At 43.6% G+C, this 18716-nt stretch overlaps 1 protein-coding gene across 2 annotated transcripts in view; it reads left to right on the top strand.

The window, feature by feature from the left end:
* The window catches only part of ALS3 (aluminum sensitive 3), a 53309-nt gene extending 35609 nt beyond the window's left edge, over positions 1-17700 (top strand). The window contains exons 4-5 of one of the 2 annotated variants that reach the window (XM_086488022.1): positions 12344-12589; positions 17096-17699. In XM_086488022.1, the coding sequence (XP_086344148.1) occupies positions 12344-12589; positions 17096-17410 (561 nt within the window). In that variant the 3' untranslated portion in view covers positions 17411-17699. Of the gene's footprint in view, positions 1-12343; positions 12590-17095 lie in introns of both variants that reach the window. The other variant, XM_086488023.1, reaches the window with a different exon arrangement.
* The last annotated feature ends 1016 nt before the right edge of the window (positions 17701-18716 follow it).

The raw sequence follows: 18716 nt of genomic DNA on the forward strand, positions 1-18716 counted from the left end.
TAGACTCAGGCGCCACACACAATTTTCTATCACCGCAGTGCGCCGCTCGCCTGGGCCTACGTCTCACCACCGTCAATGAAACTACAGTCAAGTTTGCCCAAGGAAATGATAGCAATGTCAAGGCAGCCCGTCGAGTCAGGATTGAGATGGGTGAATTCACATGCCGACTTGACTTCATAGTGGTCCCAATGGATGACTTTGAGGCAATCATTGGTCTATCCTTCAACGACAAGTATCTCATTGCACTTCTAGGCATGAAGGTGGATCAATTACTTCTGAATAATCAAGGCAAAGCAGTGACAGTACAAGGCGCCAGACTCACAACGAAGCAAGCATTCACACGTCAGGCGCATCTTCAAACCAATCCTCACCCCATCAACCGCCAAGACCCCGCTCAATTAGCAGCGATGAAAGGCAAACAAAAAGTCCCAGAACACTCTTCCCCCAGACTCAATCTCATGAGTGCAAAGCAAGCCGAGCGGGCTCTCAAGAAAGGAGCTCAGGTTCACCTCTGCATCATGCAAGCACAGGAACGGCCCACAGCCAGACTCAACTCTATCACCATCGAGCAGGCCAAAGTGGGTGATCCCTCACTTACCCCCATTCTCCAGAAGTACAAAGGTGTCATGCCCTCAGAACTTCCCCCCGGTCTACCCCCCCCCCCCCCCGGTCAAATTCAACACGAAATTGATCTCATCCCAGGGAGTACACCCCCGGCCAAGGCCCCCTACCGCATGAATGACACCGAGCTAAAAGAGCTCAAGAAGCAACTCCAGGAATTAGAGGATCAAGGTTTCATCCGGCCCAGCAGCTCTCCTTTTGGGGCCCCAGTCCTGTTTGTCAAGAAGAAAGATGGCTCGATGCGACTATGCGTGGATTATCGGGCCCTCAACAAAATAACTATCAAGAACAGATACCCAGTTCCCCTCATGGAAGATCTTCTGGACAGACTACAGGGTGCCCAATACTTCACTCGCATCGACCTCCGCTCAGGCTATCACCAAGTCCGCATCGCCTCTAAAGACATTCCGAAGACCGCCTTCCGCACACGCTACGGCCCCTGGGAATGGATGGTCCTGGGGTTCGGTCTCACCGGCGGTCTTGGCACTTTTTGCCGAGTAATCCATGACAGTTTCCGCGACATGATTGACGACTACCTCATCACTTACATTGATGATCTACTCATCTACAACAAAACCTTAGAAGAGCACCAGAAGCATGTCGCCGCAGTACTCCAACGCCTCCGGGAACACCAACTTTATGCCAAGCTGGAGAAATGTGAGTTTGCTGTCCAGAAAATCGAGTTCCTCGGTTTCATCGTCACGTCCGAAGGTATAATGGTGGACCCCAAGAAAGTCGACGCCGTCATCAAGTGGGCTCCCCCGACCTCCATCAAAGAAGTCCGCGAGTTTGTGGGTTTCTGTCAGTACACACGCCGCTTCATCCGCGACTTCAGCAAGATCGTTGCACCACTTACAGAGATAACCAAAGGCCACAAACCCTTTCAGTGGACCTCCAGGGAAGAAGAAGTATTTGAGAACCTGAAGATAGCCATGTGTGGTGCCCCCGTCCTCCGACTACCCGACTTCACCAAACCATTTGAAGTTCATACAGATGCCTCTGATGGTGCCATTGGTGGTGTCCTCATGCAAGAGAATCAACCCATAGGCTACGAATCCCACAGGTTCACAGATGTAGAGACAAGATGGACCACACATGAGAAGGAAATGCTCGCTGTCGTCCACTGCCTTCGAAAGTGGCGACACTATGTCCAAGACAAGCACACAAAGATATACACAGATAACATCTCCCTCAAGTACTTCCAAACACAGCCCAAAATAACCCCCAAGCAAGCCAGGTGGCAAGATACACTGGCAGAATACGATATTGAGATCATCCACAAACCTGGTACTGCCAATGTCATGCCCGACGCACTCAGTCGAAGGCCCACCCTCACAGCCATCTCCACCGCAACGAGCACCCTACGCCAACGCATCCTCGACGCTCAAAAAGCTGACCCCACTGTCCTCCGAATGCTCAACGACCACATCTCTGGCAAAGCTGCCCTGGGTCTATTCGAAGTCAGAGATAACCTCTTCTACGCGCATGGCAAAATCTACATCCCCAATGATCCAGAGCTCAAGAAAGACCTCATGTGGGAGGCTCATGACTGCAAGCTAGCTGGACATGGTGGCCAGAAGAGATCGTATGACAAACTCCATCAACACTACATGTGGCCCAAAATGAAGGACGACTCATCGACTACGTGCGCACCTGCCCAACATGTCAACTAGTGAAAGCTCAAAGAGTCAAACCCGCCGGCCTACTCCACCCCATGCCAACACCCTCCCGGCCTTGGGACATGGTAAGTATGTACTTCATCGTCGACCTTCCCCCCTCCCACGGCCACACTACCATCATGGTGGTCGTCGACTACTTCACCAAGCAAGCCCACTTCATACCTGCAAAGCCTCCTGTCACCGCCTACCAAGTCGCCAAACACTTCTTCGCCAAAGTCTTCAAATACCATGGCCTCCCCTTAGCCATAGTTTTTGATCGCGACACCCGCTTCCTCAGTGACCTCTGGCGCGAGCTCTTCAAGCTACTAGGCACCCAGCTACGCTTCTCCTCCGCCTACCACCCCGAAACCGATGGTCAAACTGAAAGAGTCAACCAAGGCATCGAAAACTACATCCGTAGCTACGTCAAGGCCGATCAGAAGGACTGGTCCGAATACATGGACGTCTTGGAATTCCACTACAACAACTCCATCCATAGCAGCACTGGCTACACCCCCTTCGAGCTCTCCACAGGTAAAGAAGTCATCACACCTCTTGCACTGGCAACCGGTGATGTGCATGCCCAGGATCTGGAATGTGAGGAGTTTCTGCAACAATGGCAAACGCGCATGCAACGCGCAAAGAAGAGCCTCGAGCAAAGCAAGGTACGCATCGCCAAATACGCCAACCAAAAGCGACGGCCTGCCGAACTATTCCAAGAAGGTGACTTAGTACTCGTCAGCTCTCAGAATATCACCCTCCCTCAAGGCCTCTCCCCGAAGTTCAATCACCGCTACTATGGTCCATACAAAGTGCTCAAGTCCTACAATGACATCACCTACAAGCTGGATCTCCCATCACACATCAACATCCACAACGCCTTCCATGTAAGTCTACTCAAAAGGTTTGTGCCGGATAACACCTATGGCCGAAGTCTCCCCGAATATGTAAAGGATGGCCCGCCACATGAGCCGGAGGCCATCCTAAAGTCGCGCTTTGGGCGCCGGGGACAACTCTTCTATGTCAAATGACGCAATCGCCCCATGACGGAATGCACTTGGGTACCTGAAGAAATCATGCTTCGACTCGGAAGACCCCTTGTGCTGCGCTTCTACAACATGCCAACTAAAGAGGAGGACAACACACTAAATGAAAACCACATAGAGTAGTCCTCCCCCCCACTTGTAACTAGCATCACCCTAGGTAGCTAGACAATTTTTGGCAACACCTAACTCCCCCCCTTGTAAATATCCGCCCCCAAAAACCTCGGCATCAACTTTTGTATCGGCACCTCTCAAACCCCGGCTTGACGTGGGCGTCAAGCTCTCTCAACCCGGGGGTGTATATAAGGGAAGTATGTGCCACTTCCCCCAACTTGCGAGCCCTGTTTTCATGCGATTCTTCGCGTCCCTTGTATTTGGCACTTTCTTATGATATTGATCATTCGTTCGCGTCCCTCACTCTCGTGTCCCTCTTCCGTCCCGTTTTTCAAGTACGTTCTTGTGTGTGCGTTTGCTTGCCTGCAGGTCCTGTTTGCAACGCAGGTGAGCCGGCGCGGTCCCATTTCCCCGACGTCCTGAACGAGGGCGTCACACCTGTTGATGATGGTGTGTTGATAACCGTGACGAGAGTGATCTCTAACCCTCCTTACATAGGTAAAGAGGAGGAATCTTCCACAATTTTTAATTGCCTGACAAAGAGGGCCCTGACACATGGCCCGACCCCGCGAGGAAGACCATTGCCGTGGCGTTATTTAGGGATGATGAGGCAGGCTAGATGCTCTCCAGCCAATGGGTATCCATCGTTGGAGAAAGGAGAAGAATATACAATGAATTTTGGTTTAAAATTTCCAAGAAAAGATGCGGGTAGTGATAGGTAGGGTAAAAGGATAAATTTACAAGTGGTCGTGCCATCAAAATCAACACCCATGGCTGTGCGAGATGGTTATGACAACCCGTTGATGCTCCACTTGGTAAAGCGACTCTCGTTCGAGTACACCTCTAGCTTCGCCGTGTTGTTTGTAGCTAGCATTGACTGTTTCGGTTGCTATCGTCGTGGTCACTGTCATTCTTGTCAAGACCCTCATCGAGGAGTGCGTATGCATGTGAATGTATGAGTGATGGTGACTGAAAATTGTTTTTTTTTTCAGCTCATGGGCTGATCCGGGAAGTTTTCGGAGGTGATTATGCGAGTGAAAATGCACGTGTGTGTGTAGGTGGTGTGTGCGCATGTGTATGTAAAAGTTTGGGGCTGAAAATCAGCTTATTTTCAGCTTATGACTGATTTGGGACGGAGGGGAAAATAGGAGAGAGAGAGAGTGGGTAATTGTGCCTGAGACAGAGCTCGCCATTGAGGGAGAGAAACTAGGAAAGAGAGGTGTATATGTATGTGTGTGTGAGCATGTCTAAGTGTGTGTGCTCGAGAGAGAAAGAAGAGAGAGAACCATTGATTTTAGAGAGAGAGAGAAGAAGAATAGAGTTTTAACGTCGTAGGAAACTATCCACAGAGAGAGAGAGAGAGAGAGAGCGAGAGAGAGAGAGAGAGAGAGAGAGAGAGAGAGAGAGAGAGAGAGAGAGAGAGAGAGAGAGAGAGAGAGAGAGAGAGAGAGAAATGAAATGAAATGTTATATTAACGCTTCAAAAGGCCAAAATGACCTATGAGACCAATCTGTTACAAAATGGTGAATCTAATACCATGTCTGGGTACAAAAGAACTAGATACTACTACTAGAATCCATCCTCATTTGCACTCTGAATATCGAGAGTATGGCTCGAATCCTCTACTGTAGTCTCTGTATATGCTGTGTAGCCCCTCTCCTCAATCGTGGCCGTCTAGATCTCCGTAGCTCCAGTGCTCGGTCGATGAGAGTGCCGGTAGTGGTCTAATGAGTGTGGGCGGAGCTCTGCAATGATGACTGCCCCTTTGGCTGTCCCATATCTAGTGAAAAGAAATCTGTAATCTGTCTCTAGGACTATCTCTCCCTCTTATCTCTCCCCAGTAAAGTGTCTCTATATCTGTGTAACTCAAGTAGATATAGCCCAAGACATCTCTGATCCTCATAACTCATGACCCTAGAGAAAGGACCGAAACCCTCTCTGAATAAGCAGTGGAAACGGCCTCGTATCTCATAGTACACTTTGCAATGACATATGTAATGTAGCTCTGTCTTTGTCTCTAACTGGCATAAGCGGCATATCTTGCTGTGCTGGTATCCCTCTAAATCTACCAATCTCAATCTCCAGCTGATGTGAGGATGTGCGTATCTGACCAATGGCACACCGCAAACCATGAGACATATGTGTGTCCATGTAGCTGGGTCGAATCACAAACCCATCTCCTGTGAGGTGGAGAAGATGTTCTCTACAGAAAGCCATCTTCGTGCCCAACTCCTGTGGCGGCTCTATCCATGTCCTCCTGGTATCCAGTTGGATCAGGTCCTGACGAATGAGTCTAGTAATCTTCACCCGTGTAAGAGACATCGAGGGTGCCTGAAGAGAGTACCGGAAAGGGGGCAACTTGTCCATGGTGAAACCATGCATCTGAAACCATGATGTCATTTGTGCATACCAGCATGAAGTGTCCCCCTGAAGAGCTAACTGTCTGGAAGACTCCAGCATAGTCACCCGGAACGGGAAATCGGAACGGGGAACGGGGAACGGCAATATACATGAAATGCCATTCCTTGTTTCGGATACTCACGTTTGAAACACGGAACGGGGATTCGGAACGAGAAATTGGGATCGGAACGGGGAAACGGGAACCTGAAAATGGCCATTCCCTGTTACTATGGACTCAAGGGCTAGTCTATCATATCTGTCTCTAGTAGTATCCCACAAGCTGTGCACAAAGGAGATTGATGTGGTAAGCGCCTCAATCTCCATAGGAGGGGCAGCCAGCTCTGCTCGAATGATAGCGTGGGGTACAGAGACCTTGGCTTTGATCAGTCGAGAGATCAGAGAGAGAGAGAGAGAGAAATGAAATGAAATATTATATTAACATCTTCAAAAAGGCCAGAGTGACCTATGAGACCAAACTGATACAAAAGTGGTGAATCTGTTACAATGTCTGAAAAGTGTGAAAGTGTGAAAATAAATGCGAAAAAACTAAATACAAAGTACTAGATAAACTTCTTAGGAGCATTCTGGGTGTCTGGCTAGAATGCTTCTAATCCTTTGTTGTAGTCTCCTTCGGTGAAGTGTGCTTCTGCATCTCGGTCGTGGTCGTCTCGATTTCCTAAGCTCAATCGCCCTGTCCATGAGGGTGCCTTTGGTATGAATGTGGGTACTCCTTTGTGCTCGCTGCTAGCCTCTTGCTTCTCCTTCCATTCCTGCTTCTCTCGATCCGAAGAAATCTGTGATCTGCCTCTGAGGCTGTAGTGCTCTTTGTCTTCTCATTAGATTATCCCTGTGCCGGTGTAGTTCCAGTAGGTACAGGCCTAAGCACCTTTGATCTTGGTATTGCATGACTCTATCTAGAGGTCCAAAGCCTTCTTTGAATAGGCAATGGAAACGCCCACGTATCTCATAGTATACGGTGCAATGGCATATGTAGTGTAATTCTGTCTCCGGCTCCATTCCGCATAACTTGCAAATTCTGCTCTCAGGTGGGATTCCCCTAAATCTGCCAAATTCAATTTCCAGCTGGTGTGAGGATGTACGAATCTGACCAATAGCACATCTCAAACCATGAGACAGGTGGGTATCCATGTAGCTCGGGCGAATCACAAAACCATCTTCAGATAGCTGTAGGAAGTTTTCTTTGTAGTCGGCCATCTTCGTGCCCAATTCTTGTGTAGGGTCTACCCATGTCCTCTTAGTGTCCAACTGTATAAGATCCTGGCGGATGATTTTATTAATCTCCGTTCGTGTGATTGCCAGTGATGGAGCCTCAAGAGAGTATTGGAAGGGGGGTAATCTTTCCATACTGAACCCGTGTCTCTGAAACAACGAGGATAGTTGCGCATACTAGCATGATGTATCTCCTTTCATTGCTAATTGTCGAGAGGATTCGAGGGCCAATCTAGTATATCGGCAATTATTTGTATCCCATAAACCATGTATAAAGGACACTGATCTGGTAAGAGCTTCAATTTCTATCGGAGGGGCAGCTAGTTCCGCTCGGGTAATCGCGTGTGGTACGGAGGCCTTGGCTCTAATCATTCGGGAAATCATAGATACCAAAGGTCTCTCCATTGACTTCCAATTATCCTGATCCACAGATGGTCCCCAAATCTGGACCCCATAAAGCATAGCCGAAGCCACCACAGTATCAAAGAGCCAAAGTTTTGTTCGTGGTTCCTGAAACTGCACTTGTGAACACATCCTCTCCAACCCTCCCAAGGCCGCAGAGGCTCTGGACAATCTAGCATCCGCTGCTTTCTTAAGAGTAAACTTCGGTCCTGTAAATACCACACCAAGGTATGTGTATGCATCTGTGTACTCTACTGTATCCTGGCCATATGCAAATGTAGGTGCCGATCTCCTATCCCACTGCGGTGTGGTGTTAAACACCATAACTTTTGTTTTACCCAAATTTACCGACAGTCCGCTGTCCTCCGCGAATTTATGTAATGCATCTAACTGCCTCTGCATTCCATCTGGTGATTCTGCTATCAATACAATATCATCTGCATATAACAACAAAGGGATCCATGACCCTGCAAGTTGAGCCCCTCTGTCACCCTTTCTATCAATGTAATCTGATACCTCATCTATATACATACCAAATAAAGTAGGGGACAGTGGGCATCCCTGCTTTACTCCAACGGTGGAATGAACAATGTCGGAGTCCCCTTCTGGAGTACGTACATAGCCAGTTACTGACCCATATAAGGCCATGATCCCCCAGATAATCTCTTTGGGGACCCCTAACTCTTGCATTCTGCGCATCAATCTGGCCCTTGGTACTGTATCGAAAGCTTTCCGAAAATCCACAAAGCAACAATACATCCTTCTCCCGCTTGCTCTTCCTTCCTCAATAATGGTTCTGAGCGTAAGAATATGATCTAAAGTGGAATAACCCCTCCTGAATCCAGCTTGTCCTGTTGCCCGTATGCCCTCATTCTCTGCCCATCTACTCAATTTTTGTTCCAGAATGGATGTGTACAGTCGGGTCAATGTGTGTCCCACCATAATGGTACGGTAGTTTCCGGGTATCATAGGATCCCCTGACTTGAAAATAGGTACGATAGTAGATAATTTCCAAGATTCAGGTAATCCTTCACACATGACCCGATTAAACAGAGGAGCAAGGACTTCTGAAAGTAGATCCCTTGCATGGGTCAAATGTTCTGCTACTAGACCCTCATGATCATATGCTCTTCTTGTCTTCATCTTATCAATGGCTTTTTCCACCATTTCCGTAGTAAAGAAAGTACTAGTAGCAGGGCATGGCTCTAGCGAATCTGGTAATGGAGGCTGTCCAGATACCGTATATAATGATGTTACATATTGACCCCAAATCTCAGGAGACGTAATTGTTGGAGGCGATGAGTGCTCGTGAAATAAACGCCAGGCCTCATGTGAGTCCTGACTCAAGAAGAGCTGATATAAATCCTTCTCCAGTTTGGCTAAAAATGCCCTTTTCTTGCGACGTACTATACGCTGAAGAGCAATCTGAGACTGCTTATATGTGATGATCCCAAGTGTAAGCTCTTTCTGGACCTGGGTTCTCGTCTCTCTGCATTCCTCATCGTACCAACTGTTTTGAGGCATGTTCCCAGATCCTCTCTTCTGGTCAGGCTGAGTATGTGGGTATGTCTCTTGTGCTGCTCCATGTAGTATCTCTGTTAGCTGAGAAGTAATCTCCTCTACAGTATATACTGGCTCGGCTGACCACATCCTATTATAGATCTTTTCCACATAGACTGAATCGGTCTCTGGCGTGAAAGTATATCTTGTGTGTGTCTTCTTCCTTTGTACTTGAGAGGCATTGTATTGGAAGGAGATTGATAAGGTCAAGAGAGCATGATCCACTGCAATCCCAACCGGTCTGGGTCCCACCTTAAAGTCCTCGATACTAGAAATAAAGCTTGGTGAAGTCATGACATAATCCACTGTACTGGCCCCATGCCTGTGCGGGAAGCATGTGAACCCCCCAGATAAAGGGAAATTCTCTAGACCATTAAGTATGGCCAAACCATGTGTAGTTGCCATTTCCATGAGATGTCTCCCATATTCAGTGTGTTCTTTATCCTGTGAGTTTCTAGTAAGCCCCTCCTGTGATAAATCCACTTCTTTGAGCATTTCCTCCGAAGTATCATAGAATACTGCTTGAGAGTCGGCCGTTCTGGCATTAAAGTCTCCTACGAGAACGATGTCTCCATCTCTAGAGAACTCCGATATGTCATTATTCAATATGGAGAAAGGGGACTGTCCTTTAGGAGAGAGAGAGAGAGAGAGAGAGAGAGAGAGAGAGAGAGAGAGGAACGCAATGAGGGAGAGTGTATGTGGACTGAGGGGGAGAAAAAAACGAGAGGAGGCAAGGAGGCCCCCCCTCCTCACTTTGTTGACTTTTGCAATGGCTGCTTCATTATTGGCCACCCCATTTTCAAACTATAAATATATATATACTCTAATGCTTTAATAACTCAAGAGTGGAGCCCCATAGGAAGAAAAGCTTGGAAAGGAATACGCTCTTGGCTCCACCTTCAGTTGACAATAATGTGACTACTTGACCATCAATCCCATGGCAAGCTCTCGTAAGAGATTTTCCTCAAAGCTTGGAGTCTTCAAGTGGCCATTCGTCCGTGAAGCCTTGCAACCTTGCATACCAAGAGAGAAGCGGGTAAAAATTCGAAAAGCGGCCTCACCGGCAACGAAACCATGAAACCGGCTTGCAGCCTAACTAAAGGGCGGTAAATTTTGTCTTTCACCCAAGCTATACGTTGCTTGACTTTACTTGTACTTTACAGCACAAAGTAACTTCACGAATAAACCTGTAACTGGAATTCACTACTTCAAACACTTCACAACTTGGTAGCTAGAGTGCTCCCAAGTCCCTAGTAGACAATGGCACCGTGCTGGCCCCAAAGGTTGGTGCCCCTTTCAATATTTCTTTATTCCAAGTAAACTTGGAGAAAACTTGTAAATTTCTACAAACTTTCCCACTTCTATTGGGACGGAAAATTCCCTACTCTAGCCCAATTTCGGCAGCATAACGGCAGTAGAAGGCTTCATAGACAAAATCCCCATGTAATAGGGACTTTCCACGCGCATTAGAGCACTTTTACAAACCTGGTGAGAAAACACAGCATGCTGAATTCTCTGTTTTTAGCCTCTAAAACGCACGTGAACACCCGTTTTGCAGTTCTCTAGCTTCCTTGAAGCTCCTAGGATCTTTAGGCATCAAAAAGGGTCAAAAACATAAACCTGCAAAAAATTACAGCAAGCTGTAATTCTCTGTTTTGGGCTCCGTTTTGCGTGCCGAACGCACCTGTAGGTAGCCCTCAAGCTTTTGCACCTATAGAGCTACTTGCCCTTTGATTTAAACGAGATTTCTCGCGAGAAATCTCTCTAAATCAACCTATACCTGCTTGAGATTAGCAGTTAGCTAATCCGGTACTTGTGCAAGAGCTCTTGCCTCGGCAATCGTGCATAAACCCAGGAGGGCTTTGGGCACATGACAATGACAAAACAGGGAATTACAACATGCTGAAATTGACTTGTAGCTCACGGGAAAGCTTCCAAACCGCAAGGGAAAGTGTCCTTTACGTGTACTTTTGACCTACAGGGATTTTTGCACCGTTATGTTGGCAAAATTGGGTCAAAAACCTGCAAATACAGCCATGGACAGCTTGGTGAGAGTTAGGTGAAAACGTTGGGATCGTTATGGAAAGTCATTGTTTACTTGGGATTTTGTCTGTGGAGACTTCTCGATAAAAGTGGGTCAGCTTGTAGAAGTTTACAGGTCTTTCTCAAGTGTAATAAGAATAAAGAAATATCGAAAGGGGCGCAGTCCTTGGGGCCAATAGGGTGTCATTGTCTGCTTGGGAGCACTCTAGCTACCAAGTCGTGAAATGTCTTGAAGTGTTGAATTACAGTCACATGCTTGTTCGTGAAGTTCCTTTGTGTCGTAAAGTTTAACAATTTAAAGTAAGAATCGGTGAAAGCTAAAGTCTACCGCCCTACGGGCCAGTTTCAAAGAGTAAGCCTCCATCTGTCATCACAAGGTTACCCTCGTCATACTCCGGCTCGACAATGACAGGCACCATAGCGTGAACTGCATCATCATGAACTAAATCATCCATCTCAACAGCACGAATCGGTCGAACAACCTCATTTCACGATTCACATCAAGAGTTAAAGACTAAAACATACTACTTAAACTTCCGTTTTAACAGAAGAGTACATACTACAAAAGCTCAAAGCAAAGCCACGTGAATCATGAAAGCATTGTACCAAAATGATATCAAGATTCAAGGCTAGTTGAAATTTGAAATGTCTCGGACTCGAAATAACTCGTGACAATAACTAGTCTAGAGATGTTTGTGACTCAATATGACATTTCCAACGCTTGGAGCCACCACTAGCTCCATACCCATGCAGCACAGACACATGACTCCATGCATTGTCTTTTGGGATGATGGCAAGCCGTCATGGATTCCGATTGATCTGAATTCTCGAATCCTTGTTGTGTGTGTGCGTGCGTTGTTGCTGTGCGCAGGAGGCTCTTTGCAGCAAACCTACAGTGTAAACAAGAGGCACAGCGTGCAGAATATAATGCGCGGCAGATTTCGGCCGAATTAGGGGAATCTTTTTTAAATACTTTTTGAAAATGCCAAAACGGCCCAAAGTGTTTTGCTGTTTCAGAATGGCCCGAAACGCAACTAGATATGGCTGAATATGCTTCATGACTTTTCAAATGTTGCTTGAAGCTTGGTCAGCTCCTTCACTAGATTTTCAGCTAAAGGTTTTGGTTTACCAACAATGTATCACAGTTTTCATTCTGAGGTTTCAGCATTATTTTTGATTTTTTCCTCAGTACAACATGATCTACTCTTTGTCTAAAGCTAAGATGTCCTTTATCTTTTCAATGTAAGGAGTTATTGATGTACTATTTTACAGGTAGCTGTGGCGGGATATACAGCAGGCCAGCGAGCTAAGCATGTTCCGAATGGAAAGTATGTTGCAGGAGCTTCAATGCTTGTTGGAACGTCAATAACTATGGCTCTCCTTGTCCTGCTGCAAGTCTTCCCATTTACGCCTCGTTACATCATACCAGTTTCTGGTATGGTAGTTGGGAACTCGATGACAGTTACTGGGGTCACATTGAAACGCCTTCGTGACGACATCCGGGTGCAGCAGAACTTGGTATGTTATCTTGATATTTTCGATTTGGTTTTATGTTAACAGATCTTTCACACCAACTTCCTGACGGATACTTGCATCATCAGAAGTGGTTTTTACTTTTGCTTTAAAAAAAAAAACGGTGTTTTTTCTTTCAATGTGCTCAACACCATCCATGTATGGCATCTTTACACAATGCATCTGTAACCACTTCCGGTGAGTGTCGGATGGAAAACATTAAACTACCACAATCTGCAACACGTCAAACACTTCAGTACTTTGAAGCCAACTGAGTGCTAGCGAAGGGAGATGGAGAAGGTGGGGGAGCGGGATGCTCCTACAAAAGAGAGTCGGTAGTCCTGAATTGCCATTGTCAGCACCCCCAGCTGGTTTTTGTTTATTGATCGAGTGTGTGTACAAGGGACAGCAAGAATCTACAAGTCCTTTTTGTCAACCCTTACATATAAGTCCTAAGCAAAAGCAGGTGCTCCCATAGTCCCCTCACACATGTTAAAAACAAGGGAAAATTACCAGAATCCCCCGAAAATTCCCAAAATACTCCTCTAATCTCAAAAATTCCCAAAATTCCCTTCTACTTTTGTTTTGCCAAAAAAGTTGTTGATTTCATGTGATTGACTTTTTTAAAGACAAATCCATCTTTGAGTGCCTTGAGATAAAAATACACAAATAGACTCCTAAACATTCGCATTAATATGTCAGAATAAAGAAGAATTTCATCGCCTAAGTCCTTAAAAAATCAGCACAAATCCTCGTTCTAGCATGCCAAAATGCTAAAGAATGGTTCTCCTTATGGAAGCATGCAAAACATAACGTGTTGATACATTTTTGTGAAAGTAGTGAGGGGTATATTGGGAACTTTAATATAATTCAAGGGTATTTTTGGAATAATTGTCAAAATTTACCCTATTTGAGGGGAATTTTGAGAATTTGTTAAATTTTAGGGGTATTTTGGAGATTTTAACTAAAAGTAAAGTGGCACCAAAAGGCAGCCCAAACTTAAATTTTTTGCCATAATCGTCCTAGAGCAGAGATTGTGCATGGAAAGTTATTGTTCTTTCTAAATGCAATTTTTTTGACTCAACCTATTATAGCATGCATCATCAAACAATTCAAGGTTGAACATTCAACATTTTGGTCCACACTGCAATTGAGATAATGTGCATTGGATCTATCATTGAACTCTTGGCCATACTTATCGGCAATGGTAACAAGAACGGAAATAGAGGCAACAAAATTTGGAGTTTCGGGGAGTTTTTAGTAATGGAAATAGAAACTGAAACGGGAAATGAGAAAAAAGTGAGTTCTGGGTAACTATTGTCTTTACAAATGTCTTTGATGCCAGAATCATCATCACCACATGGGTGATCTCGAGACAGAATGCTGTAATCACTCTCTCGTAGAAGTCCTAGGCAGAATACTAACAGCCTTAGTACCCTAGGACGATGCTACAAAACATAACCACCAGACTTTTATAGTGACAAGGAAATGCCGTTTCCTACCCTTTGACATGTTGAAAAGTTTTGAAACAGGTTAGAGCGCTAACATAGTAAACGATAAAAGTGCTGCATGGCTTTGCTATACAAATAACCTATGGTAATGCGCAAAGAGAAAGAGAGACTGAGAAATTTCAATTCAAGCACACTCATGGGATGGAGTGATTAGCTAATAAATAAACAAATATAAATATTTATGTGTGTCGATATATATATATATATATATATATATAGATGTATCTCTGTGTGTGTATATATACACATGTATACACACACAGAGATACATCTATATATATATATGGATATATGTGTGTGTGTGTGTGTGTGTGTGTCTGTATATATGTGTATGTATGTATGTGTATATTTATATGTATGTATGTATGTATATATATATATATATACACACACACATTCCATAAAAAATTATTAAAAAATAACAAAAATTGGTATTTTTAGAATCTTAAGTACCACATTTTTTCAATCAGAAATTTTCTGAATCAAATTCGGACAAAAACTGACCCTCGAACCTTCACTAGAAGTTTTCACGGATACTTTAATTCTTAGAAATAATTGAAGACTTTTAGTAATGATTAAAAAACATGACTTTTCACATGGTCTATTAGATATTTTTTCGCACGGACTAGATATTTCTTATTAAAGGAGAAAATTAACTTGAAAAATAACAGATTTGAAAATTAAAGTGGGCCAGGTGCTAGAGGGGCTATGATGAACATGTCAGGGTGAGATTTAGCAGCATGGGGCGCCATATGGAGCTGAGGGGCTACGTGGGTTGCAAGTAACTGTCAGTTACAAGCCTTGTGTACCAAAACATACTATAAATAGGCTTAGGCTTCTCATTTTCAATTAGACTCGGAGACCTTGGCAAAATCTTTCGTGCTTAGAGAGATTCTTCTGAAAAATCACTAAGAGAGAAACTTTTTAAGTGACCAATTAAGGTAATTAGTGCTAATCTCGATAGATTAGTAAAAGACATATTAATCTATGTCTAATTTTTTAAATTATCTTATTAATTAGGATTCAATTTTTTTCCTACTATTAATTACACTCTTATATGTTATTACACTTACCTCATAATTAGTTAATTAATTTTGTTAATTACTTTTCTTAAATTATTTGTTTTTAATTGAAAATTAAGCAAGATAATTAGTAAATGAGTTTTGAAGTTAGTGAGATAATTTTCATAGGAAAATTATAGTGTTAAGAACTCGTCATAATTATCTCATAATTAGTTGATTAGTTTTGCTAATTAGTATTACTTAAACTCTATGTTTTTAACAAAAAATCAAACAAAATGAATTTTAAATGAGCTTAGAAGTTAGTGAGATAACTTTTAGAGTTAGATTATAATGTTAGAAATCTGTGATAATTATATCATATCTAGGTAATTAATTATCATTACTTAAATTTTTTGATTTTAGCAAAAAATTAAATAAGATATTTAGTAAATGATTTTAGAAGTTAGTGAGATAATTTTTAGAGGTAGATTACAATTTTAAGAAGTTGTGATAATTATCTCATTATTTATTAATTAGCTTTGCTAATTCTTATTGCTTAAATTCTCTATTTTTGGCAATAAACTAGAGGAGATAATTAACAAATTTACTTAGAAATTATTAAGATAATTTTTAGAGGTATATTTCTCTATGAGAAAGCCGGGATAAATATATCTTTATCAAATAATTACTTTAATAATTATCAAATAATTACTTTAATAATTATCAAACAAAAAATAAACCATTTTGGACTTTTTTTTAAAGAGAAAATTAGGAAGATGACTCAAAAAATTATAAGATAATAGGTAGACCTTATGAAGCTTAATTTTAGCCCCCTTTCTAGAAATTTTGTAAGAATTAGGGGCGTTCTTTAAAATTGCATCTTTATTTGAAACTTTGTCCGCGAGCACTCCAAGGGAGCTCAGAGAATACTGGCCTCTTGTAGAGCCTGTGAACCTTCGAGGTTCATAAACTTAGAATCATCAAGACTACAAATGAAACCACAAACCACAATCCCCCCCCCCCCCCCCCCCCCCCCCGTTTTCCCCCCTTCTTCAAAACCCCCCAAACCCTCCCTCCCTTCCCTTTCCCCATCTGTGCAAAGTTTTGTTGTTGCAAACTGAGTCACGGAAGTACTCCTTTAGAAGAGGGCTTAGTAATCATTTTGAGTAGAACACAACGCAGATTTTAGCACGCGAGGCCTCAACCAGCTAAGCTACATTAGTCGATCATTATTTTGATCGTCAGTGTTTTCTCATTTTTTCAGAGCCTCTTGGTTATTCCAATCAGCTTCCCTCTAAACTCTTGATATTCAATCGATGAATTGGGCAAGCCAAAAAAGTAGCGTGTTTCTTTTAAAATTGGACAAAAAGAAAAATTCTCAGTCCAAAGGCGAATGCCGGTAGTGGGGATGTCGTAGTATTTAGCCCTACTTTGCATGATGGAGCTGATTATTGTCTTTAGTCATTTGGATGGCTTTCACCATGTTCTTAAGAAAATTTGGTCATGCTGTTGGGATTCATCTAGGTATGTGGAAAGATTTGGTTTATAACTTTAGCTTGCTTCTTTGTATTTCTTCAAGGTTTTCTACTTTGTTGGGGGGTTCCCTAAATATTAACCTCATATTTGTGAGTGAAACCACAAGAAGTTTTGGACAAATTCTCACAATAATTCCCACATTGTGACTTACCTCAACATCATGAGCTTCTGTGAGGGAGGCACGCATACCTAGCTAGGTATGATTGGGGGCAGGGGACCGCCGGCCCGGTGGGGGGGGGGCGGGGGTCCCCTGCCTCCAATCGTACCTAGCTAGGTATGCGGTGCCTCTCGAACAGAAGCTCATGATGTTACGCATTGTATGAAAAACACTGATAAAGACTCCGTTTTCCTACATGAGAAAAATCCTAAATCTTCTTGTGAACCCCCAGTCTACTTCTTGACTTTTATATTTTCAAGCAGAGAAACATATTACCCTTGATGCTTGCATGTGTGTGACTTTACAGGTTGAGACAGCGCTCGCATTAGGAGCAACTCCTAGGCAGGCAACACTCAAACAAGTTCAAAGAGCTCTGGTGGTAGCCCTTGCACCTGTGATAGACAACACAAAGACTGTTGGGCTTATAAGTCTTCCCGGAGCAATGACCGGAATGATTATGGGAGGTGCATCACCTATTGAGGCAATCCAGCTACAGATGGTAGTAATGAACATGCTTTTGGGTGCCGCTACATTTAGCAGCGTCATGTCGACCTACCTGAGCTGGCCTTTTTTCTTCACAAAGTCCTTTCAGTTGCAAACTAGAGTCTTTGCAGCAGAATAGCATCCTTCTTCTTTGTGTAATCTAATGTGTTTGTTGAGATTTGGGTTCTTGACACTTGTATAGGTTCCAATTTTGTAAATATCACGGTAGGATCGAGGCATTGCCTACATAGCTCATTCATAGGATGGTTATAATTGCTTACCGACTTCCAACGGTTGTATCATGCAATAGAGTCTCTATGGAATAAGTTTGGAGGAAAAGGGTTTTTGAGAGCAGAGTATGGTCTTTGCTTACATAGCTCATTCATTAGCAGAGTATGGTTCTAATGCTAGTGATTTCTACCTTTAATATCATGCAAGCAAATCTCTATGCAGAAAACTTGTAGTCTCTTCTGTCCTTTCATCAGCAATCTGGGTATCTAATACTAAGGATTAGAAATTGCCACCACTATGAAGCTCTCAATGCATCACAAAAGTCGACAAAAATTTTCGGCAGAGGCGAAAACTGATTTAGGGACATGAAAAGGCCTATTTATACCACCGAGATAAGTCTCTGTGGATCAATCACTAGACCAAGATAAGTTCAGACAACTCATTAAGGTTGTTTATGGCTTGGTATGGTTACAAATTGTGCCCATGGTTCAAATTCTTAGGTCCCAAAAGTGAACTTTTGCTAGTGATGCTTCCATTGGGCAAAAGGGGATTGGACCAATGTGACATCGCCTTGAAATTGGCGGTCGGGGGTTATGGAGAGAAGACAAAGGCCTTCTCCAACAAATAGACACACCTTTATAAAGTCTTACATAAAACAAAAAGGGAAAAAGAGTGGTTAAGTTTAGGTACTAAAGCCGAGTACATGACATTATGGAAGGAGCTAGCTAAAGTGAAATGCTTGTGAATAGTCTACACATATTGGTGTGTTGGGGGGGGGGGGGGGGGGGCATGTTGGCTTCACATCAAACAGTTCTCTTGGCTTTATGTTGGGTACGAGTTAAGCTCTAAGTACTGACAAAAGCGTCTGCCTTCGGTTTCTGGGTGCATAGTCTTGGTCGTTCTTCTTGTATACTTCTTTTGGTGTATGAGGGGAGCGGCCGGGCGAGCCCTACCCGACTCTGAAAACAGAAAAGCTCTAAGTACTACTTGATGCTACTCTTGGTAAGATTCCAGTACACCGCAGTCGATTCTCGCTCTACGAAGAACTGATGGGGGAATTTGAGATTGACAAGAGGTCACTCCAAACTAGTTCTCAAGTAAGAGAACACCCATGAAATGCAATATAGAGTGCATGGAATTTCTGTTAGTGATTCTAGTGAAAGTATCCTTTTTAATTAAATTAAAGACATTGTAGGCAAGTCTATGTTCACTCT

Source organism: Adiantum capillus-veneris, chromosome 18, assembly GCF_014529385.1.
Source record: "Adiantum capillus-veneris isolate H3 chromosome 18, ASM1452938v2, whole genome shotgun sequence".
Taxonomy (NCBI): domain Eukaryota; kingdom Viridiplantae; phylum Streptophyta; class Polypodiopsida; order Polypodiales; family Pteridaceae; genus Adiantum; species Adiantum capillus-veneris.